We start from the raw sequence: 26,034 nt of genomic DNA on the forward strand, positions 1-26,034 counted from the left end.
ACGTCGAGTTGAATATTATTACGACCAATGTGTGAAGATTTCTCGAAATCGATCAATTTTTCTATTAATGATCTTTGCTGTTTATGGCAACCTAATGTATTATTGAATGAATTAAAATGAATAAAATATTTTCATTTATTAAATTACCATAATTTTATTAAATTACCATAATTTTTCACTTCCGATAATGTATTGCTAACAAAATTTATTCATATTTAATACAAAGAGTGTGTACAAACGGAAACATTATAGGACAATTATAGTTTGCGAAAAAAAGAAATGATGAGCCAGGATTAATGAACCTCTCTAAACGATACTCTTGAAGGCGCAGCCTTGAAAGATTCCAGGCTGCATGCCGACTTGAACGCGCGCGTGCGAGGCGCTAGTTTTTCATTCAGCGGATTAGTTCCGTATCGGCGAAATGATCTGTCACGATCCTTTCCGGATTCGGTGAAGAACAGGGATGTAGGAAAAAAGGCGGGTAAAAATCGTAGCGGACTCGCGCGGCGCGACCTGCCTGCCGTGCGACGAATTAATTAGTTCGATCGGCGAGGCACGTCTTGAATGAAAAGCCGGGCGTTACATGCACGCACGCTATGGGGTTATTGCACGACGCTCTACGGCCTTTACGTGCCTCGCGTGAAATTACGTTATCGAACTAAATATTAGTGCGATTCAATTCCGTCTTACACATTCGATTCCTCAAGCTTGCCTTGCGCGTGTTTCCGACACGTTCGGAAACAATCGCGTCTCTTTATGTCTCTGTAGATCAATTCTTGACTGAGTGTTACTCGATGCGAGAATAGTCGAGTCAAATATATTATTAATATGACTATAATATAATAATAGGCATTTAAAATATTTCTTAAGGAGATAGGGATTTATTTTTGTTTTTAAATAAGTCTCTTTTATAAATTTTATGAATAATTAGTTTTCAGAAGAATAGGAATAATTTGTCAAATATGTGGGATTATATAAAATTATTAGATTAAGGTTGGAAAATCTCGAGTTACCGTAATGTTTCATTTAGCAGCTTCTTTTCATCAATAATTTTTATTATTACAATACATCGAGCATTTATTCCCGATCAAGCGGTATCTGAAATGAGACAGAAGGCTTGTTCACGCGTCTCGTCACTCCCTAGTAAACCGTATACGACACTGGGTTACCCTTGCAACCCTTAAGTTCTCAAACCCACCCCTGATAAATTTGCCTGATGCACGTACACACGCGCGCGAATACACACGTGTGCGACAGTGACGTGTCGCCGACGTCCCATGGCGTCGATTCTCTGGAGACGAGAAAGTCCAAGTTTTCTTTTCGGACGCGATCGATCTTGGGATGGCGTATGAACTGAATGTGCGAATGACTCGCACATGAAAAAGAAGAATCATACTGAATTTTTTCTCTGATCCTTGATCTCTGTTATTTATAATTTTTTATTTCAATAATTGATTATCAAAATTTTATCAATAAACATAATCTTTAATTTAATCTTAATAGCCCTTAAATTTTCTTTTAAATGTAAGTAAATGTGTGTTCATACTTATATATATGTCTATATATTTATCTAGCATGTAGATTGTAAGATTAGACAAAGTTATCTATTTATTTGCTGTTTTAATTTCTGACATGGAGTTTAAAAAATCTTTAAGCGATTTATCTTATCGATCGCGTTGAATAAAAAAAGGAACCGTCTTATTATTGGTAAAGATTATTTTTCTGAATATCTCATCATAATCTCTATCAAAATTTATTTAAGCGTGTTTAGAGTTATTTTATTTGTACTTTAATTCTAATTAACCTATTGCAAGAAGAAACTGTTGTTTCTTCATGTAGTAATTATTATTATACCGGATATTTATCATTGATATCATCAATGATAATGAAAAATTACACACACAAAGTGTATCTGCGATTCCATAGATTTTAAATAAAACATTAATTTACATTTTTCCAATGTCAGTCACGGAACAAGTCCGTCTTTTTAAGACACGCGTACACTAATAGCCCGCGTAATTATTATTCTTGCAACATCGCAGCACTTTGTTTATGTCTTTCCCCTTCTCTCTTATAACCTCGTGCAACTATGCACGTTATGATTAGCATAATAAATTTACAAGGCCGGCTAATATAAAAAATACTACGACACGTGTATAAGCAAGGTCGATAGCTCGAGAATTCGGGAGAAAGGGATCTCTTGATCTCTCTGTCTCTTAAAATCTTTTATATATGCAGCGTTTACAAATTTTTTTTCCATATATTTTTTTTTTTTTTTTTTTTTTTTATTTTCTCCAGCCATGTAGATCGGGGTTCGTAGACGATTCGTACATTATACGAAACACCGCAAAAGAATGTGTAATGTGCTAAATATAGTATCGATCGAACGATGCCGAAATTCGTTACCGGAAATTCGCGCTGTGTGAACTCTCTGTTAGCGGAATATTCTGCGTACTCTTGTTATTAATCACCGGACCGCGCTGCTTCTTAATGAACGTTTTCGTCCGGCCTTGTGACGCGAGTATGCGCGCAATGCACACCGAGCATTTCGAGCACTAAATATTATCAATGCGACGTTAATTACCCACCGGTTAACCAATTGTTATTCGACGACCGATCAGGAAACGAGAACCCGATCCTCGATGATTTGAAAGCATCGGTGTCAAAAATTGTATATAAAACTAAAATGAAAAATTTTATATTTATATTTATAATTTATACAAATTATTTCAAACGTTTTAAATGTAGGGATGTTTAGAAATATAGGAAGTCTTTATTTCAACATTCGATCCGCCACATGATGAATTGTTTCTCTAAATGAATAATTCACGGGCGACATTGCGCACTTAAGTCGAATGAAAGAAAAATATCATGGTATTTCAATGTATGGAAGTTAATTTGCATTTATGTTTGCCATTACAAAATTATTGTAATCAACTTATTGTTATATATGATTCGTGAAAATATAATATGCTCCTCGCCTGTAATATATTTGATAATCGACATTAAATTATTAGTGTCTGAATGATGATCGACAATCGGACTGACAGCATAAATATGACGACCTTTACGTTATCGATTGCGATATAGTGTTATTTCATCAAACAGCTGAGCAGCTAAACTTTACAATATACGATAATGATTAGTTCATATACGAGTTCATATGCGAGACTATTAAAGATCAATTTAAAAAATTTTTACTCATTTGCATTAGAATTTCAATTGTTAATACAAACACATAATATACATATGAGCACACGACAATATCCAAAATCCGAAGTTTACTTATAATAATTAGTGCAATATTAGCTAACGATAATAATAGAATCACGATATTTCAATTATCTAGACATTTTCACTTATATAATTTTTCTTAAGATATTGGAATATGTCGCGGATTAATTAATGCGATGCCGCAAGAAAAGAAATATAGTGTAATAAAAAAAAGAAGAATAATACTTGTAGGATGTATCCTTGGCCAATGTTTCGCATTTGCGGTATAAGAAAAAAAAAAGGTTAATGACATTTTAATTATGCATCTCGCGGCGAGACAACAACGAGTGTTGTAACTTATCGTCTTCGGTTTTAGAATTTATAGCACTCGTTACGTTTCGTTTCTCTGCAAGGAGAAGTGCTGAATCTTTCTAAAAGATGCACGAGTATATTATGTCACGCACAAGAAATAATTTTCGTGTGTCTGTAGCAGCGAAATCTGAGCTTGTCAAAATTATAACATTACCTTCAGTTGAGAATTGAAATTTACAACATTAAGAAAATTCGAGTGTTATAGTGCTATAAATATATATTCACATAAACATTACGTGTTAATTAAGAAACTTTTACAAGTGTACTCCGCTGGAATCAATACTTATTAAAAATGCAATAGAAGATTAACACAAATGACAGATTAATTGTAGCAATGATCTCAACTATCTTTTCTAGGACTTGAAAAATTAATTTTAATATTAAGCGAACATAAAATTTTAATTAATTTCTTAAAATTCTTTTTTTATTAAATTGCATCAAAGATTCGGCGTTGCATCGAGCCTTTTAACATTATTGTATCGTTTATAAATCCTCGCTTTTCTATCTCGGTGCATTGAAAAAAGATCGAAAACTGCGTGGAGACGTGGTGAAAGTCGTAGACTATATTTTGCGAATCTGTGCCATGTCCGAGGGCATTTTGCGGCGTGCTCGAGAGAGCCAAGCAGCCAATCGGTAGTATCACTCGGGATGCTTTACGAAAATTCGCGAGCGACGAGGGGGCTCGATGCAACGCGATGATCACTGATGTATTGTATGCATGAAACATTCGCGCATACACGCGAGAGTAACACGCTGTACACAGCACACCTAACATTGACCGATCGGTCTGATCTGACAGATCGTTGCCTGTCCCCAGGAGGCATACTCCAGCCTATGGCTACAGCCAACCGGACTACAGGCTCCACGAGCTGAACAAGAGGTTATCGCAGCGCACCGAGGTGAGTACCATTTCTAATTCATTTCTCTTTTCTTTTACGTACGCGTCGTATTCGCACGACTGGCGAATCCTACTCACCCTTTGTCGGCCCTTCGCACGATGTAATCGGAACCCTCGTCTTCGTCTGCGCGACGAATTTGTTCGATATGTATTTTGTTTCATTACTTTAGAATAAATCAATTTTGATAGTAGAATAAAATTCACATTCTTTCGAAAGAATTGAATTAGTTAGAAAGAATCGGGAGTTTATATAAAATATGTTAGCCTGAGTTATAAATTGCATGAAGATCTTCTCATAACTCGCTGAAAAATTAAAAAAATGATTTTTGATAAACTACAATTATGCAATTTTATCAATTTTCTGATTATCGTGAACAAAGGGATATTTTTTTTTTTTTTGTAAAATTAGAAAAATAAATATCACTTTGAAACAATAAAAAAATATTTGCGGTAACCGGTGAAATGGTCAGCGCGACGGAATTTACGGTATGCTTAATCGAATACGCTATTTATCGCAATTCGAGATATCGTTATTTTGATAAAGGTTATATTGTCTTGTTTTATTTAATCGCGTACGTTAAATTGTTTTGCAATTTTTATTCGTTTCTATCGGTTGTTTCTTGTCGGTTACATTCTCAAAAAAGCTTATAGGTATATGAAACAAGCTAAGATCATAAGATCATCGAAAACCTTTTTTATGTTTCTGTCTATTGTGGTTCTGTTTTATATATTTAAAAATATATAGATAAAGATTCTATCACGTTTATCTTCAAATTCCAATTTTATAAATTATTAGTCTCAAAATACTTTAATTGATAATTTTTAAATTTGATTATTGTTAATAAATAATAAATTAAGATTTGTATATAGGTAGAAAATTTTACATATAATTATAAATATGAATTTTTCAAAAGTTGTAGAACTTTTTTTCTCAGAATTCTTTATTTACAAAAAAAAGAATGTAGTATAAAGTAGTATGTAAGGAAAAATTAATCAAAATAGTATAAAGTAGTGCAGGGTTTTGACTTTATAATTCTTTTACCAGAAGTATAGCAACACAAACTTTATGCGAAATGAAAGAAATGCTTTCGTTTCATATGTAGATAATACGGAAGGGAAATCTTTTCCTTTAAAATCACATACTGCCGGCCTTGCTATATAAAATTATCTGCAACCCATATATCGCCGGCAGATAAACTAGCCTCTTCTGAGTGATCCACGATAATAATGATAAGATATGATCCAGGGAAATTACTGCTTGCACACATGTCATTTGGATTATCGATAGTTAATCGAAGCTTCGCAAAAAATGTTGCATTCGTATGTTTTACCGCGATCGTATGTCATAATTGACTTTTGATTTTTGTATATTCAAAAATATTCAAAAATTAATTAAAAATAAATTATAGTCATGTAAGTTATTTAATTGATACACTTATAAAGTGATTTTTTTATAAGTTTTTTTAGTGACATAATTGCAAATCAATATGTGTGACATATAATAACACATTTTTAATTGAATTTAACTTTTAAAAATTATAATATGAGTAATATTTAGAATAAAGAAAATATTTTATAACATAATTTAAAAAAAATTATACATGCAATCAGTTACAATAGTTTTGAAAATTGTTGAATTAGAAAATAATTTTGTACACTTTTACATTTTTATTAAAACAAAAAATATGATTGAAATTCTGCAATCGTTCTAAATACAAACTGTTAAACTCGAATAATTTTGACGCTGTTTTTGACATATGTTTATGTATTCATAAGACAGTTCGTCGAGAAGATTATTTCCTGCCAACGATGCACAATTTATGACAGTCCATAGTACCTGTATTTCTTTTTCGAGGTTGATATTGCGCCGAGTAGTGGTCAATATGTCATCAGGTTGAGTAACGCGCGAAAAAAAAACGAATGTGCTCGAAGTTAATGCGTTCTAATGATCCTCCGCTCCTAGTACAGCGTTCATTAATCTTCGGATGGACAACCGGTCTTCTTCCCTGGGAGGTCTCGATAAGCGGCCGAATAAATTCTTCGGTTTCTGTCGCGCGTTAGTATCGCATAAAAGGAGCAAGAGGCGAAAAAGTAGCGAGCTGTCAACGCTTCTAGCGTGAAGTATACGTGCTAGCACGGAAAATCTTTCCACACGCTTACCATTTATGCGAACAAGTTTTCAAACAGATTTTCGCGACGAATACTTTTACAATGTTTTTTCTTTATTTTTTCAAATTTTAGTTTTAAATCATAAATATAACAGGTATTATTATTGCAGCAAGATAATTAACATAGACATTCTTATCTGAAATTATTATCTCTTGACATTTTCTAATGTCACTCATTACTTTCGCGAAATCATAAATTTTATAAAAGAAAATGCACAATCTTTTTCAGGCACAGCACAGTTATCTTTTATGTTTAAGAAATATACATACAATCTAGAAAAAAAACAAAAAAATGTTTCGATAGCTTTAAAATAACTTCGTGATAAAAATATATTTGTTTTTTCGAAATACATTTTTATACCATAATCATCTCTGTAAACACAAAGCTATTCGGAAAATTTTGTTTATCTCGTTTTGTGGTTATTCTTGCGCATAGGGGATTGGGCGTGTGTGCAAATTATATTTTGCTGATACAAGCATATATGAGAAAAAGCGAGAGAGTGCACGTGTCAATATATATAAACGCATATATATGTGAACCGCATCGATCGTTGCGACGGGAGAAGGAAAAGGTCAGAATCGAACCGACATATTGCAATTGCTTTTACTTATGCATACTTGGGCCGTACATTCTGCGTATTCATGGATCCTGTAAATGACCCAAACTCACGTGCAAATATGTATAAAATTTTACAAGTTTATTCTTTTTTTTTTTGTATTTTTATACAAAAGATTTTGTATAAAATTTACTGCACTTACGTGAATGATTTTATACGCAATCAATAGTTCGAAACCGGCGGCGATTCGACAACATTTGCATTCAACAAAGCAGAACGAAATCATGCGCCTCGATGGATTTAAGAAAATAAACGAAATATAAATGAAATAAACTTTTTGTTAAAAAAATTTGCATTTGCTGTTGCGATATTAGCGCATGCGAAAATGATGATGTTCCGATACTCTAAAATTAAAGTGTATCGTATAGAGATTAAATTGAAGTATGTGTATATATATATATATATATATATATATATATATATGCGAATGCAAAAAGATTTAACACACCTATAGGCGCGCGTTTATGCCGCTTTTTAATGTCGCAGCGCGGTTACGATAAGCCGACTGGACACTCGCGTGGCTCTAGTTTTATTTTATGAATCGCGCCAACGGCGGCTTCGAATGAGAAGTGTAAAAACGCTTTTTCATTGCCGCGATGTAAGCGCCATTATGTCGTGACAAAAATTGCAAGTCCCGTGCTCTTTATTTAAACTTGCAGCGATATCGATTGTTTCTGCCATGAATGTATTGTTTAATTGTAAACCGGAGGTTCTGCGATCAAACGCGAGCTGTCGGAAAGAATTGCAGGAAAATACAATCGAGGCAGAGCGTTAAAGCTCGGGAACTAGAGCAGATTTTTTTCGGAAAAATGTTTCAAAGAAATTTGTTGATGCGTTAAAAAATATTTTTAAATTTAAAAAAAAAAAAAAAAACGAATACATAGAATAACTCTTTCGATTTTCATCAAACATATATAAAGCCCCAAAAGGATAAAAAAATATATATGAATTTCTGTCAAAGATATCGCGGCCTTCTTGTGTTCGATCCAGCATACGATCTCGACGGACAAACCTCGTAAACTGCAATTGAGTTGTAATGACCGTGTGTACGAATCATGCGTATTTAACTCTGCGCGTATCACAGTGACAGGTGCGTGTGTACAAGGCGCGCTTTTAAACACGGTCGCGTAAAGTCGTTCGAGCTAACGAGGCGTGGAACCTCGCAAGGCAGCGATCCAAATTTCAATGTTACAATCCTATCGAACCGTGGCGGTAACCCGTTTTGGCACCATTCATCTCCTGTTCCTCGTTCTATCACGATCATTTGGGAACGATCTAAATGTATAAGATATTCTAGTAAAATTTTTTTTTTTTTATTCAATATCAATTTTTCGGAAGAACTTTTTTTTTATATAAATTAAATTATATAAATAATTTATACATTGTGTATTAAAGAAAATTTGATTCCAATTTATTCTCCGTATTCTATTTTTCCGTATACAATTGAATTATATTATTCTTAATTTGCTGTTCGATTACAATTCACTTTTTTCATTTTATTTTCTTTTGTATTATACATATATTTTCTATTTTTTTCTTTTTTTGTTTTGTAAGTTTTTCTTTGTATTTACTATTTGTCGTGTATATTCTCATATATCATGTATAGTGTTCAGAGAGGGCTTACTATGCTTTCTCTCTAGAACACGAAATAAATTCTACTCTAGTTTCCCCCTGCTCACCATTCCACCTCGTTCTCTCCCCGCTCTTCGTGTTTTTCGTCCTCCACTCTCTACTCCCCCGCGCACGTGGACACGCACATATACGCACGCACACGCTCTCGCGTAGCCGTTCGCGAAGTTTAGCAAACGACATGGCGTGTCCCACGGTCATAAATCATCTTTCCTCGCGCTATCGTCGCATCTCGTGCGTTGTCAGCATGCGTTTGCAAGGTTCACCGCCGTTTCTTCCGCTACTTCCGTCAGATCCGTGCTAACGTCGCCGCAGAAAAACATCTTGTTATATGTAAAAGAATATTCGAAGTCGAGCCGCTATTAACCCCACTCTTTGACTTTTAATAATAAGTAATAAATTAATAACTGATCAAGGTTTGTGCGATTGAAATCTGTAATGTGTAAATAGAAAAATAAAAAAAACATTCAGCGTGCATTCTGAATGTTAATGCGTGAAATACATATATATATATATATATATATATATATATATTTATTTTTTTTTAAATATAGCAAATAGTATAGCGATGCTAGTTAATTACATCAAAGTTGAGTCAGTGATTAAATATATGCAGTGTAGCCGTTACTCCGTTGAACGTAGGTATACGGGAATGATTGATGGAGGTTAAATAAAGAATGAGAAAGTAAAGAAGTACGAAGTAGGAATGAAGAGAAAAAAAAGGAAGAACGCTGCGTTAAAGATTGTTTAAAAGTATTGTACTTAACGGAAATTCTCTTTATTAAATAAAGCAAAAAAAAAAAAAAAATGTGGACTCACGATGAATGACAAACGAAAGAGGAACAAAAAAATGAATGGCATTTTTATAATGAAAAAATAGAGAGTTTGTAAAAATAAGGAATATAGCGAACTCTCTATTCTATCAATAAATGAGAAAATTTACACGATGAAAAGCATGATGCAACATATAACTTGCATAAACTAAATAAACTATTTCACTTCGTAGTCTCTTACTGCCATTTGATGGTTATCCATGTGTAATTAATACATCGCGAAATATGCGCAGATAAAATCTCATGCATTTTAATTTAAGCAGTGATCAGTGCTGCGCAAAATGTCATCGAATCGAAGAATTATTGACAGTTCGCCTTAAATCGCTTACGAAACAAATCGATGCTGATTCAACACTCTAATCTGACTGCATTGAACTCAGTGCTAAACTGTATGTGCAATATAATAATAATAATTGATGTATTATAAATATGCTACATAATACTAATAATATAATATTAATAATAAAGATAAAATTATATTATTATAATCATATAGTTACATAGAACTTAGATAAATTATTTTTAGATATTATCTTCGATAGTCGAATTGACAGATAGGAAATATTAATTTTGATGCGTAAGAGAATTATTAGCGATTGTTGAAACATTATTCGTGGCAGATCTTTATCGCCACGGTCGGCAGAAAGAGAGAGAGAGAGAGAGAGAGAGAGAGAAATGATCGGAGAGCTGCTAAGTGTACCGTTACTATAAAGTTTGACGTAGTTCTACCTACCTACAGTGGGAGTTACCTAGACAAAGTGGAGTGAAAGAGAAAACCAAAAAGATAGAAAAGAAAAGGCAGGGAGCGATTTAGTCGAGTGCGAGAAAGCTGCGGTGAAACGAAAAAAAATACCGAGCTGGCATGTACAGAAAGAAATAACGACTAGTCAGAAACAGAAAGAACGATCGCTTTTACGATTCAATGTCGCGAATTACGCTCCTAGAAATTCATATTTCTCTATTAGTTTGCACAAAGGAAAACGTCTCCGTTAATAAGCAGTCTGGCAGGTATGAGTGTGTTGATCGAGCGATCAACTCAGATACTTGGATCAAATTGGAGCAATAGTCAGAATTGAGATAAAACTAGCTTAATGCGACTGCTTGCTTCTTTTCAAATACATAATTCTCTATAATCTTTTTTACATATGATGTAGGCAATGAAGGAAAAAAGTCAGTCATCTGATTTTAGCTAATGTTAAGCCACGTTACCTAACTAGATTTTAAACTTGCAAGTCTCGATGTTCTAATTTCAAAGTATTGGTGAATCTCAAGTCGACTTTACTTTAACGGAAATTTCATTTGAAGCTCACTTGCCAAGAAAGTTAAATACATACTGAGAAGTTGCGAAGTACATTGCGCGTCCAAAAAAGACCATCGCTATCTTAAATTTTTGTCAAAAAAGATATTTTTTAAATATTTTTTTAATATAGATCTCCACAATTATTGTGACATTTGAACGCGTACAAAACATTCAATGTATTCTATTATAAAAATTGTCGGCTAAGAATCTTAATTAAAAAACGGGTCGCATTTAAAGCAAAGAAGAAGAACGTCGCCAACAAACGATACAAAATAACAATAAAATACAATAGAAATATTGGACAAAAAATTGAGGAATCCGTAATCTACGGAGAGGAAGCGAATATGTACGAGATCGATGAAATTTGAATCGAAGTGGATGAGTCCATCCTTCCGGGCAAATGCGATAGTACATAAGAGGAAGATTTTGGCTTCTCTATCATCTCTCTCTCTCTCTCTCTCCATTTCTATTCGTCAGTATCGGTTAGAGCTAAATCGATTTCCAAACGCGCTGCTTCAAATCGACAGGATCTAAGCTTGAAAGAAGCTTATAGTACAATCGGATAGAATGTGGCACATTACTATGAAGGACGGCGGATATGGCGGGTGGTTCGGATCGGAATTAACGCGACGGATGCGTGAAACGCGGAATAATCAAGACGAATCGTGTGGGCCGATAATATTTGTTATGAATAAAATTTTAGCCGTGTTGCGTGCGGTGAAGTAAAAACCTCGCAGAATCGCGCGATCGAACGAATTAAGTAAAAATTTCGTATTCGCACTGTCAAATCTCGAGCAATTTTGCTGCGTTTTCTATTCGCTGGATTATATTAAGATCGGTCGCGGCGAACGAAGTTTCAAAGTATGACTCGGAAGCAAGAATATACCTAATAATAAAATCAAGGAAGGAAGAAGCGGCTGGAACGAAGCCTCAAAGCGATATAATGACTTACTACTAGAAGAGCTTCGCATGCACAGCACACCATGGAACTCGGGTTCAATAGGAAACACTATTTCTACGATAAAGCCGGTCTCGAGATGTATATTACATCGATTTTATCTTAGGAAAAAGAGATTTAATAGATAGGGATGAGAACCGAATGCGCATAATGTCTTAATAGAGAATACGTCGCTTGGGAAATTGGGACGAAGTAATTTTGATATCTGAGCATACAAAAGCGAATTTGAATTTTGTGATGCATTAATATGCATTAAAGCAATTATTATATATTAAAATCTTATATATTCGCATATAAGTCTAATATTATTAATATAAAGAGAATTAATTATTTCACGAAAAATTAGAAGCAGATAAATGTGTATAAATACCTTGTGATGAAAGATTTCATAATTATCTGCAGTAATATCTTGATGAAATATCTTTAGTTAGCACATAGAATAGAATGTAAGTTGTATTAAAATGTAAAATTGCATTAAAATGTAGATTTATTAGCATTCGCTTACAATTTAAATTAACGCGGAGAGAAGAAGAAGCGTCAAATCAAGATCCACGATGGACAAAAGTGAAGACTTTCGCATAAATCGCTTAAATTAATTTAGACGAAACGCGAACCGCAACAAATGCCGAGAGAGAGACGCCAAACCCTTGCCGAATCTTTAAATAAATTGATCCGTGCGGGTGGCAATCGTACTTTCTATCCAATCTTTCGCAAGTGTATTCTTCTCTCTCTTTATATTTGTCGCTCGATGATCTCTAAACATTTTTCGCATTTACTTTTTCGAAGCCAGTATTACGCAGCGAATGTGTAACAATGTGAAGCCGATAGAGTCTTAATAGAAGGGAGGGTAGAAATCGAAGGGAACTTCCGATGGTCAGACCTGAAAAGAAAGAAACGTCTTCGAGCGTTCGTGTTCTGGAACCGAACGGAACTTCACGTGCTTTCTCTTGGATACTTTCTCAGCCTCTTCTCTTTTCTTTGAGGCACGACGTGCCGCCTTTCCCGATGAACCAAGCGAGCTATCGTCGCTTGTATCTCATAGCTAATAGCAATCACGTTTTTTCGATTTTATATTTTAAGATATTTGCGAACGACATCGTAAATAATAGATAATTATTCATATTTTTCTATGATTGTACGATAGAAATGGGTTTTCAGCTTAACTTTGAAATCAATGAGATCTTCTGGACCTCGTTTAGAAAACCAATTAGCGGCAGCTAATTCGTCAGTAAATCAGACCGTGAAGCGATAAAATGATAGACGTTTATCCGACATGGTCGCGATCTTGGCGTTGCGTTACGTTAGTGACCAGTTTGCATAAAGCCGAGGCGATAAATATAAATAAAAGTAAATGGCGGGTGATACGAAGGAAAAAAAAGAGGACGGAGGATAATAAAGAAAAGACAGGAACGTATTATCTTGTCGCAGGAATGATACGAGCGAATGTAACGGTGGGTAAAAATGAAAAAAAAAAAAAAAGAAGCGAGAGAAAGAAAGGGGCTGCGTGTAAAGAGAAGACGCGTTACAAAAACCGGAGATGATGACTATAGTTGCGAGACAAAAGACGAGACCTGCCGTCTACAATGTGAACGTTTAAACGAGTTCCAATACACATCGAAGACAGGCATATCTGCAGATCGAACGGTAATTAACGATCTCAGAAGAAGAAGAAGAAATTTGTTAACCGGTTCGCCGCCGATATGAAAACGAGTTTTTCAGGAGCCGATTATGTATTTTCTCTACGTAACCTTCCATATACTGTTTATTGAGACCGATTGTACGGTCCAGTCATGCATTTTTTATGCCGCGTTGAATTAATGAAGCGATCTGAGATATTTATGTATGTTTCCGATCGCCGTAAATTTTGCCACGGAAACTTATCTCTAGTTAATTATATGTTATGACATGTATTGACATCTTGGAGCGATAACAATTTGCGAAGTTCTGTGACTTTCTTCAAATGTTTTATATCTGAGTATATAACACATCTTTCTGTTTCTAGGCCAAAGAATCTTATTCTTAAAATAGAAAGCTTTGCGCCTGTATTTATATGATTTATATTTCTAAGTTACAATAAGATCAGTGTCCGCGATTAATCTAAAATTATTGAAGTCTGTGTCTTCATGATTCTATTAAAAGTAAATTATGAGATAAAGATGATAAACAAGACAGCAAATAAATCTTTTGATTGACAAAGGATTAGTATGCATATCGATATTGATATCATAAAAATGTTCATGCGATTATACTTTATCTCACTACCAGCTGATGCAGTTATATCTCCAAGTATTTTGTGCGGAGATTCGTAGATTCTTGATTACGCTTAAATCTAATAAAATATGATGTACATAAGCGAAAGAGAAACTCTATATCATATAATTGAAGGTAAAAACATATTTTTTTCATATATTTTATATAGCACATGCAAGCTTGAAATAAGAAACTTGTTATCGATGTGGAGATAAGCGTGTATTTATGAAAAACAAAATCAACTATTCAAATGGATTTGCAAATATTTCAAGGAAATCCAATAAAATAAAAATGGAACATATAACATATTTTTCTTTATTATTTTCTAAGAAATGTTGATGAGATACAAAATAGCTTTTGAAACGCGTTGTGTTATCTATTGTGCTTCTGTACCTCATAATGATTTTTCGAAACAATATTTTCAAACATAGTTTAATCACTGATTTTTCCGCGATGCATCGGAATGAGTTAGAATCATAGAGAGAGAGAGAGAGAGAGAGAGAGAGAGAGAGAGAGAGAGAGAGAAAGGGATAGCAGAAATTTTTCTCGCGTGATCGCGGACATTCCGTTTTGGTATTCGTTATTCAGCGAAAGAAAGTGCATTAATTTCCATCATTGGACTTTGACGTACGCGAGAGAGATCCACTCCCGACTATGACGTGGAGCATTTTGACTGTGACTGATGGCGCCTCATTTACCCTTCGTGTGTTTCCTATACGCCTGCTATGCGATTCTACATGCACACACGTTTCTTTTGTGTTCACTCGTCTTTTTTTGCTCCGCTACTTTATCCGCAACTTTTGCATCTTGTTACGCGGACGCGATAATTTCACAATTACGATAAGGCAGCGCAAAATATGTAATGAGAATAGCGACTTGTTAACGGTTTATATAGTAAAAGATTTATTAAAGGAGATTTGAATCAATTTCTTTATTTTAGACATATGATTGTGATTTCAGTTTCTCTATATATTTGAAATTCATCTCTTTATTTATATATAGTATATAATATATCCTGATTTGTATCAAACTTTTAAAGCAATCATGCTTGTTAATATCACGTGAAAATAATTACATTTGAACAAGTAACTTTTAATGAGGGAGCGGAGAGAAATTAATTTGGATTTTCATGTATTTACAATTGAAAATGAAAACTCATACGATCAGAATATGCATTTGTTCGGAAGATGGATGATGCAGGCGGTGCTGTTATAAACAGCATATTCAAAATATTTTTATTGAATAATTTTGAATAGTTTTATTGAAAAATCTTTTATCGACAGATTTTTAGATAGGCTTGGACTTCTAATGATAAAAATATCGATGAAGAAATTTATTGTTCCTTGCAATGTTTTTTTCAATATTAGTTTTTAATTTACAGATTAGTTGTCCGACGAATAAAAATCTCAAATAAAATATTTGTGAAAATAAGATCGATCTAAAATTACCAACGTACATAGTTCATTTCTCTGCTTGGAGCTTCAAGTCTGAATTGGGGCAAACGTTCCTGAAAATTTTTCCTTAAGATTTTCTTTTAAGAAAATTCACCAAATAATCTGGATTCTAAAATATTCTTCAGTATTGCTGGAACATTTTTTATAACCGCACTGTACTAATAAGCAGTATTAATATTTTAATGCATTACATATTATATGACATGGCGAAATGTTCTGTAGAAATGGCGAATTTCTGCGAAAAATTGGTTTTTTCCGCGAGGAAACTTGAGATCCCGAGGGAGCGAGCGAGTCCGGAGCGCGCGGCGGGTGTCGGCGCGGTGACGTCGTTGCGCGAGATGACGTTATCGAATGCAAAAGCCTCCGTTACACGGTTATCGAACACTTTTCACATTTTCCATCGCGCACATCCGTCACATCGTACTCGCTCGCTCACGCTACTGTATTCTCGCATGGGATAAAAATAGAAGCAAATATTTTCGTGGTTGTTCTTCCGTTGGGCGAGTTCGCATTTCGAACTTACGTTCGAGGGATGTAAACGTACATGCAGTTCGATATCTTCTCGATCTAGCGATACCGCGGCGTGAGCGGCGGTCTCGCTCGGATATGTGTTTACGCAAAAGTTTCGTGCGTGATGAAACGTACGAGCTACCGAGCGCGAGAGGATCAAGTTCGGCCAAGGTTGAGAACCGTCATGGGAGCCTGGGTAATAAAATGAGGGCCCCTGCTCTCCCCTGGGGGTGGGGCCCCCTCGATAACCCATATTGTACCCCCCATCCCCTCGTTCTCTCTCTCTCCCCCCTCACGTTCGTCCCTCGCGCCGCCGCCCCTGGCCGTATATACTCCGATCGGCCGGAAGAGTTTTGTCCGGGCTCGTCGCGCCAGAGAGAAATCCTATCAAATATATCTGCGGGTGAACCGTATGTTCGAAATTTTTCAAAAATGATGGTCGTGTAGCGGGGAATTTTTCCGAATTTTCGATATAGCGCGCAGCCACTTAATCCATGGATTTCCTTACGAAACGGATTTTCGCGAGAAAATCGAGAGGTGGAGCGCGCCGACAATACTTTTGCGGCGGCGTATATACACGATCATATACCACCCCTAGTCTCCCCACACCCCCCTAACAACAGTGGGGTGGTACAGTCCCGACGAAGAACTGACGGCAACCCCGGCGTATAGTCCGCGCTGCCAGTCGGGACGCGCGAAAAATCACAAAAGTGAAGAATGGACGGATAGGATGAAAAAGGGACGGATTTCATCGGTCGAGTTCGCGAGGAATGGAATGAAAAAAATTAGGATTTCGAGCTGATATAATTCCGTCGCGTTCGGATATTGCCAACACGTGAGAATATTCTCAGCGTTTTATTCGCCGAGACTATGGAAACGCGACGGTAAACGGCAATATACAAAAAATCATTCACGAAATAAGAGTTTTGACTAAATTTAATTGAACATGCATACTTTTATATATCGGCGAATCAGTTGTATAATTTCTTTTTCTCCTTTTTATAATTTTATAAATTAATTAATTTTTGTATAACACACACTTTATGTCTAATTAACATGCAACACTTTTTTTTTTTTCAAATATAACAGGATTCAAATTTAAATTCAGTCTAAATTATAACAATTACTTTCAATTCTCGGAGAAAAATTATAACGAGTGTCTTTTTGCAAAAGACAAAATCTCGAAATCTTCTCTCCGCGTATTTGTATTAGCGCTAATTCTAAATGCAATCTGTCTGATTTTTTTATTTTTATCGATCTGACGTAAATATGGGAGTTTCGATATCAATATAAGACGAGAATCCAAATAAAACAGCAATGAGCATAACCGCGTACTTAGCATCAAATGAAAGTGTACAGTCGAAAAATTCGGGGACAAGGGCGAGAATTTTGGGAGTCACCCGGGGACAAAGGGGAAGGGGGAGGGGCAAAGAACGCATCGGTCGCGGGCAGTCTCGAGAACGGTCGACGCGGCCGAATCGATGAAAAGAAATTTATTCGTCGCGAGCGCCGGCGACGGGTTTAAAATACGGCGTCGACGTCGAGACGCCGCCGCCGCCGCCGCTACTGCCGTCGCCGTCGTCGTCGTCGTTGTCGTCGTCGTCGTCGTCGTCGTCGTCGTCGTCGTCGTCGCGTACTCGGAGTAACGCAATGCGCCGTGTTACCTGGTAACACGGTGGAATTACATTGGATTCTTTCTCGTCGCGCGTCCGGTATGTCGGAATCGGACTGGAATTCGGGACGACTCGATGCCGGACATTTTTTCGGCGGCCGAGCCGGGTCGAAACGCGGCGTCGCGCCGCCATCCGGTTATTACGCGAGTCCGGGGCGATTCAACACGACCATAGATTTCGCCTTTTCCTTTTTTTTTTCCTGAGCTCTTTTCGATTCTGGACAAATTACATTTAACTGTGCCGCTAATACGAACACAAAAAAAAAAGAAAATGTGCGTGAAAATCACGTTGCGCCCTTGCCTTACTCGTCGCCTACTGAGATCTTTGTCGGTCGCTTTGAAGGCGATATTATAGACGCTGTTGCGCGCTATAATATCGGAGTTCATTTTAATGATAATATAAAGGCGTTGCATATATAATCACTCTTGTCCTCTTTCTCTCTAAAATCTTCAATCTTTGCAAATAAATTAGAAGAGATTGCACGCATTAAATTCAAAGAGCGACGCGTCAGAATTTATGCAATTTGTTAATAATGCTCTTAATATTAAAAACATGTATTGCAGTATCTTTTTTGTCGAGCGTTTTTGTCAGTGTTCGTGTCCTATATTTTTCGCATTACATTGCATCACGACCATTGCAATTTTCGTTGTTATTAACTTGGGCGAATTGAAAGTACACACGTATATATGAATATCGCTTTTTGTTATTTCCTTGTCATTCGCGCGACATATACATAGTTTATGACGGAGAGAATCAATTTTTATTTTGCGGGAATAATATTGAATTTCGACAGCCCGCAGCGAGGACGATGCGAATGCGAATTTCTTGCGCACTGTCGGAGGGGTGGTTTTGTTCAAGGCGAGAGAATTATCGGATCGAATATGTAGAATGGAATAGAATGGCCAAAATACGGATAGAATTGCAAACACGGTATTATTTTCCAGATACATTATTCACTCATGGGTTCTATTCGTTAACCCAGTATCTAAGGAAACGCGTAAGAAAGATATCACTAAATTTCATTTTAATTTTAATATATAAAATTGAAGCAATTTAGTATGTAAAAACATTGTTTACTCATTTATTTTACAGCTTTTTAAATAAATAAATAAGAAACATGAATGACGGTAAGATGTTAAAGTTTATTATATTTACACTTTGAAAACACAGGCTATATGTTAGAGCAAGCAAAACATCTTTAACATTAGGTAAATTAAAAACATCTAGTCATCATGTTAAAATGAAATGAACTTTACCATAATCATTAGATATCTGTCAGTCAATATATTAACGAATATTATTTCTTTATAACAAGTAAGTGCACGATTATATGACGTTCTTCATACATATTTGTAAAATGTATCAATTAATAAATAATATAAAAAAGTAGAAGTAAAAGTATATATAAAAGTTGATAAAATATAAAAATCATTGAAATATGTATAAAATAAAATATTACAAAATTTTTTAAACATTTATAGGAACATATCAAAAATCTTGACGAATATGAATAATTATATTTATTTTTTCCAGTATTTTATTCTGTTGCTAAATTTTGACTATCAATCTCTGAATATTCGATAATATGTAATATATTTTTTAAAAAAACATTAATGCTTTGTAGAAAAATTAAGAACATTATTGGATGCTTATCATATTGCTCGAAATATCGAATAATTAACGCAACATAATTAAAGCCACTAATTACTTTATTAAAATACGCATGATAAATGTTAAATTTTTATATTCAATAGTTTTTAAAATTGTGGAATTAACTGAAAATTGTTGATTAAGTGACTCATATGACTCTTGTATTATTTTTCACTCGGAACAAGCTTGAAGTTAATTCGAGGGAAATTCGATTTTCATTCGCTGATAAGATTAACATAAAACAAGAAAACACTGATTAAATGCGATTACGAAGCTTATTATTTTACGTTTTCATTAAGTTTCTTTATGACGAAAGTAATCATTGTACGCGTTTTTGAATATACAATATGTATCATCATATTTATATGTAATATGAATGTTGAAAAAAAAAAATTAATATAACATAAACTAAATTTTTACGTTAAAATACATTTAAAATATAAATTTATGCAATATAATTTGAAAATTAAGCTCACCACTTTATCTATACATATATATTACATATATGTGTATGTCAAAATAGACTACATATAGTAAACATACACATATAACGAAACACATGTCATTTACATTAGACGTATATGACAAAACACGTATACATATTGCATAATTGCTAATTTCTCATCGCGTCACTCAAATGATTTTCCGAACTTGTAGCAATCGAGCTTCGAGAGAAATATTTTCTCTCTCGGCTTCACATTATTAAATATCGTCTATTTGTCGAGCAACGTCTTCTTGCTCGTTCAGTTACACTTATCGTGTCACTGTTTCGCCTTCTACTCTATCTCGAGGTTCCTCCATCCGGGCCGAGGCGCGCTTGCCAGAAATATCAATTTGCGCGGGAGTGGTAACAGTTTGCTTGATTTGGCACGGTGCAGCTTACGTCCGAAATAAATCTTCACGAATGCAGTGTCGATGCCCGCACCGGAAACCGATTGTCTATGCGGATTTGACATGAGTAGTGTGCTCGTCTCGGCTTGGCGAACGATATCTCTTTCGTGCAACTCGATTCGCGTCTTATTTATTTATTTCTGGTCAGATAGCTTGATCAGAAGCGTCTCTTTCGATGCGCGAGGAAAAGCGTTATATTCTATTTAATTCTTCGCTTTAAACGTACCGATGTCACAGTTTGTTTCTGTCATTACGTTGAAGTTGAGTTTACTTAACGATGTACAAAATTAAAAGGTGCCTATGGACAAGCGCGGTGGTGGAAACGCATAATAAATTACACTGGCAAACGTGATAATTGTTGTTCCGACAATGAGCGTTTTATCACGAAAATAAATGCGCTCAGAAAACAATCCATCGGAATGTATTGGTATTTCGGAATACATTTCGTATATCATATCAAATGTAATTTCATTTGAGAACTTTCTTGTCATTTGTAATATGAGCTGCTCCTTTAATCTTTTAACTTGTTTAATTTAATCATATGTATGTATGTATTATAATTTTTTGTAAAATTATAAATTTGTAATATTTATTGATTTTTATCGATATTAAATATAAAAATAAACGTGGCTGTGTAAAAGAAAGAGAAGAATAAGATTAATGTAATTCTATACTAAAATAATTATTAAACTATAATGTAACAATATATCAAAGATAATGAAACATTTTAATTATCTAGTTTTTTAATCTCTTTTTAAGTATATAATATTTTATCAAAAAAATGAAATAATAACGCATTTCAGTCTATTGCATATTTATTACAAATTATCTTGTAAAATAATATCTCTGAAGACTTTATTTGTATATAGAATTATATTGTTTTAAGAATTCTATTTCTAATTGTCATCAAATTATATTATATATAATGAATATAGAAAATTCTTATCATTCTATATTAAATTTATACCAAATGTATCAGATAAAAATTATACATTTAAAGGACGCGTTACTTCGTAAGCTTTGCAAACGAGACGGATCTTGATTGAGCGACTCGCGAGATGTCTGCGGCTCTTCGAATTGGGATCGTTATAAAAATTATCGACAATAACGATTTTTCGCGCGCGAGAAAAGATGATGGGCGACCTGCATGCGGGAAAATAATAATAAGCGAAGCGCCTGCGGGGATAGGTGGACTTGGAAAGGGCGCTATGAGGATAGTGGAGGTGGAGATGCATAATTGAATGAAAGCGTGGTGAACAGCAAGGCCAAGGGGTAGTTCCTACGACTGAGAGGGAGCGGAATGCTATAATTTCAAGCCAGACAGTCATGCGTTATTCAGCGCCTCTCTCTCTCCCTCTCTCTCTCTCTTTCTCCTCTCCTCAGACTTTTCTGCGTCCTTCGTGCGCATCTTTGAGGGGAGGAGGAGAGAGAGGTGTCACCTCTTCATTCTCTCTTCTCCTTTTCATCTCGCTGTATTTCTGCCCTCTAGCTAATCCTTTCGTTCGCTCCCGATTGTATCCAAAATAAATCGGCGCAATAATTATCGATGCGACAATATATACGCCGAAAACAAAATTTTAAAAAATATCACGCAAGCTAATTCTTTGTTTTTTTTCTCTGCTCTATTCAGGAAAGTGACAACCTTTGGTGGGAGGCCTTCGCGAACGAGTTTTTCGAAGAGGACGCCACCCTTACCCTTCATGTCTGCTTGGAAGACGGACCGAAGAGATATTGTAAGTATCATTGATTACTTGAGCAGATTTGTTATGTTTCGTCGATACTTGGCGGTGGTGTTCGAATTGAGAGAATTTTTGAAAATTCATAATAAAATTGATGAGAAAACATTTTTTTCTTTCATGATATTTAGATCCAATTAATCAAAAGATTGCTGCAGTAAAAGTAAAATATTTCTAATTTAAAAATATCGATAGAAGCACGCGCAGAAAAAATTGAATTGCGAGCGAAAACATCTTTTTGAAAAGTAAGATGACATTTTGAAATAAAGTTTCTCCGATATTTGCTTTTGTTATTTACATTATTGCGTTAATAGATTTCTGTGGCAGATAATTTTTTACACTTTGACAATATCATGATCTGTTGTACTGATGCTTAATCATTGGCAAGCTCGTACGATACCGCTTGTATTCTAAATAACGACGTGCCACCGCGCGGCAATTTTGCAGTTGGTGGATTTTAATGTCAGTTCTCACACACACCGTCGCGATAATATACGGCGACAACGTGATTACATGTCTTGCGGATGCATGTCGTTGTCGCCCGGATATAGATGACAAGTTCGTCGTAAGACAAGATGCGATAACGCGGGATGCATTATTTTACAATTAAAGAGAGAAGAAGAAATTTTCTTCCTCACCATTGCTATATACCAATTTACATATTTATATATATTACTTTTTGCGTTTTGTCTATATCACGCATCTTTGTCTGTTTTTCGCGATAAATTGTAAAGTCAAGATTTGGGATTTAAATGCGTTAATTTTTATTTGCGTTATAAAAATTCTGGGCAACTTTTCACGAAGATGCGTACATCTACGCGTCTTATTTGTCAAGGGAGATTTTGTATCTAACACGGAACAACGCATCTCGATCGATCTAACGATAAGATAAAACTGTCCATCTTAATAATTGCTTCGTCTTTCTCTCGCGTTTCTTGTATTTATTTCTAATTGGTTCTACTTTTATCCTTTCAGCGATAGGAAGGACGTTAATACCTAGGTACTTCCGTTCGATATTCGATGGCGGTGTTATAGAACTTTACTATACTTTGAAGAATCAGAAGGAGTCGTTTCATAACACCAGTATAACCCTGGACTGTGATCAGTGCACAATGGTCACGCAATATGGGAAACCGATGTATACTAAGGTACGAACAGTCATGCAACAGAATTATATTACACGATTTATATTACCTAATAAAAAAAATTATTTTAACATGTAGAGAATTGAAATTTAATTTAACGGAATTAAAAGTTAAATTCAAATCTTTTCTAGAAATATTGAGATGTAAAAATTTGTATATATCTAAGAAATGTGTTTCTGACCCGGATAAATATATTAGCAAGATTGCCGATATGGAGCAGTGTTTCCGACACTCGACAAGTTCTTATGAAAATATATATATATTGAGTATCTCGTCGTTTCGTTTTTCACAAAGTTTTGAATTCAAACGTTAGTGTTAGTTTTTCAACCTATTTCTTTTCTGCCTGTCTCGTTTACAAATGTAATATATATTTTTAACAGAGATATATATTAGATCGTTATAAGAATATGCATCATGTTTTAATTTGGCATAATTAGAAAAATTAATTGTTCTTTTATTTTAAAGGAAGAAAAATATAGAGATAAAAGAGATTAAAGTTTAATTGGATTTCCGTAGTTTCTGCAAAACTGTTTCTTAGCTCAAGTTCTACGTCTTCTCTTTCTTCCTCGAAAGTGACACGCGAAATCAAATACTTTTGAAATAGTAAGACAGATGTTGTTATTCGAATTTCTGATTTTAGGTATTAACGGAAGGTAGGTTAATATTGGAGTTCACCTTTGATGACCTCATGAGGATAAAGTCGTGGCATATGTCAGTGAGAACGCATCGAGAATTGGTGCCGAGATCTGTTGTCAGTATGCAGCAGGACCCAACGATGCTCGAGCAGATCAGTAAAAACATCACCAGGCAGGGCATGTCGAACTTCACCCTCAATTATCTTAGAGTATGTATCTTTTGTAATGCAAGTGTCGTCCTAATTAATAATGAAATTAATGTATCCACGGTACCAAATTGATTGCATTGAAATTGAAATGAACATTTATATATTAAATATTTTTATGCGGTAGAGAACGATAGAATTTTTAAAAAATTACAAACGAATAGAAAATAGATATAAATTATAAATATTATTATATTAATTATTTTATGGAATTATAATATTAAATATTCTCTCTTTCTTTTATCTCTTTATTAATAAATTATTTGGGTGTGGGTGCGCGAGCACGCACACACACATACACACACGTACAATGTCCAATTCGGCTTAAAAATAGAAAAATTTCACATTCTCAAAGTTAAAGACAACGACTTTTTATTAGGTTGAGTTAAGTACATATAGTAATTCTGTTACAGTTATGCGTGATTCTGGAGCCGATGCAGGAACTGATGTCGAGGCACAAGGCGTATGCATTGTCACCTCGCGATTGCTTGAAGACAACCTTGTTCCAGAAATGGCAGAGGATAGTTGCCCCGCCGGGTAAGAGAGGTAGACGAACAGTTGCTTTACATGAGAAGCACCAGCCAGTGAAGCCGAACGACCATCGATCCTGATAGACAACGAGATCGGTTTTTACCATTCGCGAAACGACGTACTGTTGTCGTCGATTTTCTTTGCCACTCTGTCGCGATTCTTGGTTCTACCGGTTTTCTTCTCATCAAGCGTGAGATTTACCGATTTTGCAAGGAATCCAATGATTAAATTCACTTTCTCATTGATGACTTTAGAGTTGCTAATGCAATGTTGCTTTGCTTAGTTGATAATCACATTTAACGAATATTTAAGTTATGATCGAATTAGATATTACTGTTAAATTGAAATGTGAATTTACTTTTTATTTTGCAAATACAGATATTAATGATTCAATTATTTTGATTGCTTGTGACATTGCGTATTCTGATTAGCGCCCGTCTTTATAGCGCTTACATTATGTGCATCGCGATTCCTATTTTACTTGCAATATTATGCAATTCGAATGTATTTATCATTTTTTGATATATTTTTAAAAATTGATAAAATCGTGGAACCAAGCAGCTACGACAATATATATTATCATGCTAAGCATGTTTCTCTATAACAATCGCTTGAGAGTGCAAAGTATTTAGTAGCGCGTGAAAGAAATAGACCTGACATATGTCTAGTATTTGTTCGTCTATCGATGCATGCTTATGCTTCTGCGTGTCAGAGACCTTTGATGATGAGAAAGGTCCACAGCTGGGTAGTGCTCTTAAGTTTATCAGTGTGTAGCTACACGTGGCCAAGCGTGGCGATCAAGTGCGCGCAGCGTCGTGCTCACCTGAATCTATTTTTTCAGAATCCCAGCGGCCAGCTAGCAAAAGAAGAAAGCGAAAGGGCAGTACATCGGGACCGGGCAATAATGCGCCACCCGCCCCCAGCAAAAAGCGTTCGCCAGGGCCAAATTTTTCTTTAGCGTCGCAGGTAAGTCTCAATTAGTTTTCTCGATCATTGAGTACGCAAGGTTTTAAAAGGCAGATATTAGCTAGAGATGTTTCTTTATTTTGATCCAGGATGTGATGGTCGTGGGTGAACCATCTTTGATGGGTGGCGAGTTTGGAGATGAGGATGAACGACTAATAACGAGGCTGGAGAACACGCAATATGATGCCGCAAACAATTTGGATCCTCATAGTCACGACGCGGCCGGCGGTCCACCGCCGCATCCCCATCAGTTCCATTCGGAACCGACACCTGGCAATTCTTGGCCGCCAGATCGCGGTCCTGGTCCTCCACAAGGTGGTCCCGGTAACCAGGTAACATGCACTATTCATTTATATATAATATTTAGCAAGGATGTTGAAAGATCATTATCAAAAACGG

The 26,034-nt window shown here is 35.3% G+C and overlaps 1 protein-coding gene across 3 annotated transcripts in view; it reads left to right on the forward strand.

Annotated features, from left to right (window-relative positions):
• The window catches only part of LOC126850254 (LIM domain-binding protein 2), a 69,318-nt gene that overhangs the window by 42,993 nt on the left and 291 nt on the right, over nt 1-26,034 (forward strand). Inside the window, exons 2-8 of one of the 3 annotated variants that reach the window (XM_050593067.1) lie at nt 4,385-4,484; nt 22,047-22,149; nt 23,128-23,300; nt 23,938-24,141; nt 24,552-24,684; nt 25,511-25,635; nt 25,725-25,967. In XM_050593067.1, the coding sequence (XP_050449024.1) occupies nt 4,385-4,484; nt 22,047-22,149; nt 23,128-23,300; nt 23,938-24,141; nt 24,552-24,684; nt 25,511-25,635; nt 25,725-25,967 (1,081 nt within the window). The remainder of the gene's footprint in view (nt 1-4,384; nt 4,485-22,046; nt 22,150-23,127; nt 23,301-23,937; nt 24,142-24,551; nt 24,685-25,510; nt 25,636-25,724; nt 25,968-26,034) is intronic. The other 2 variants (XM_050593068.1, XM_050593069.1) reach the window with 2 other exon arrangements.

Source organism: Cataglyphis hispanica, chromosome 6 (genome assembly GCF_021464435.1).
Source record: "Cataglyphis hispanica isolate Lineage 1 chromosome 6, ULB_Chis1_1.0, whole genome shotgun sequence".
NCBI lineage: Eukaryota > Metazoa > Arthropoda > Insecta > Hymenoptera > Formicidae > Cataglyphis > Cataglyphis hispanica.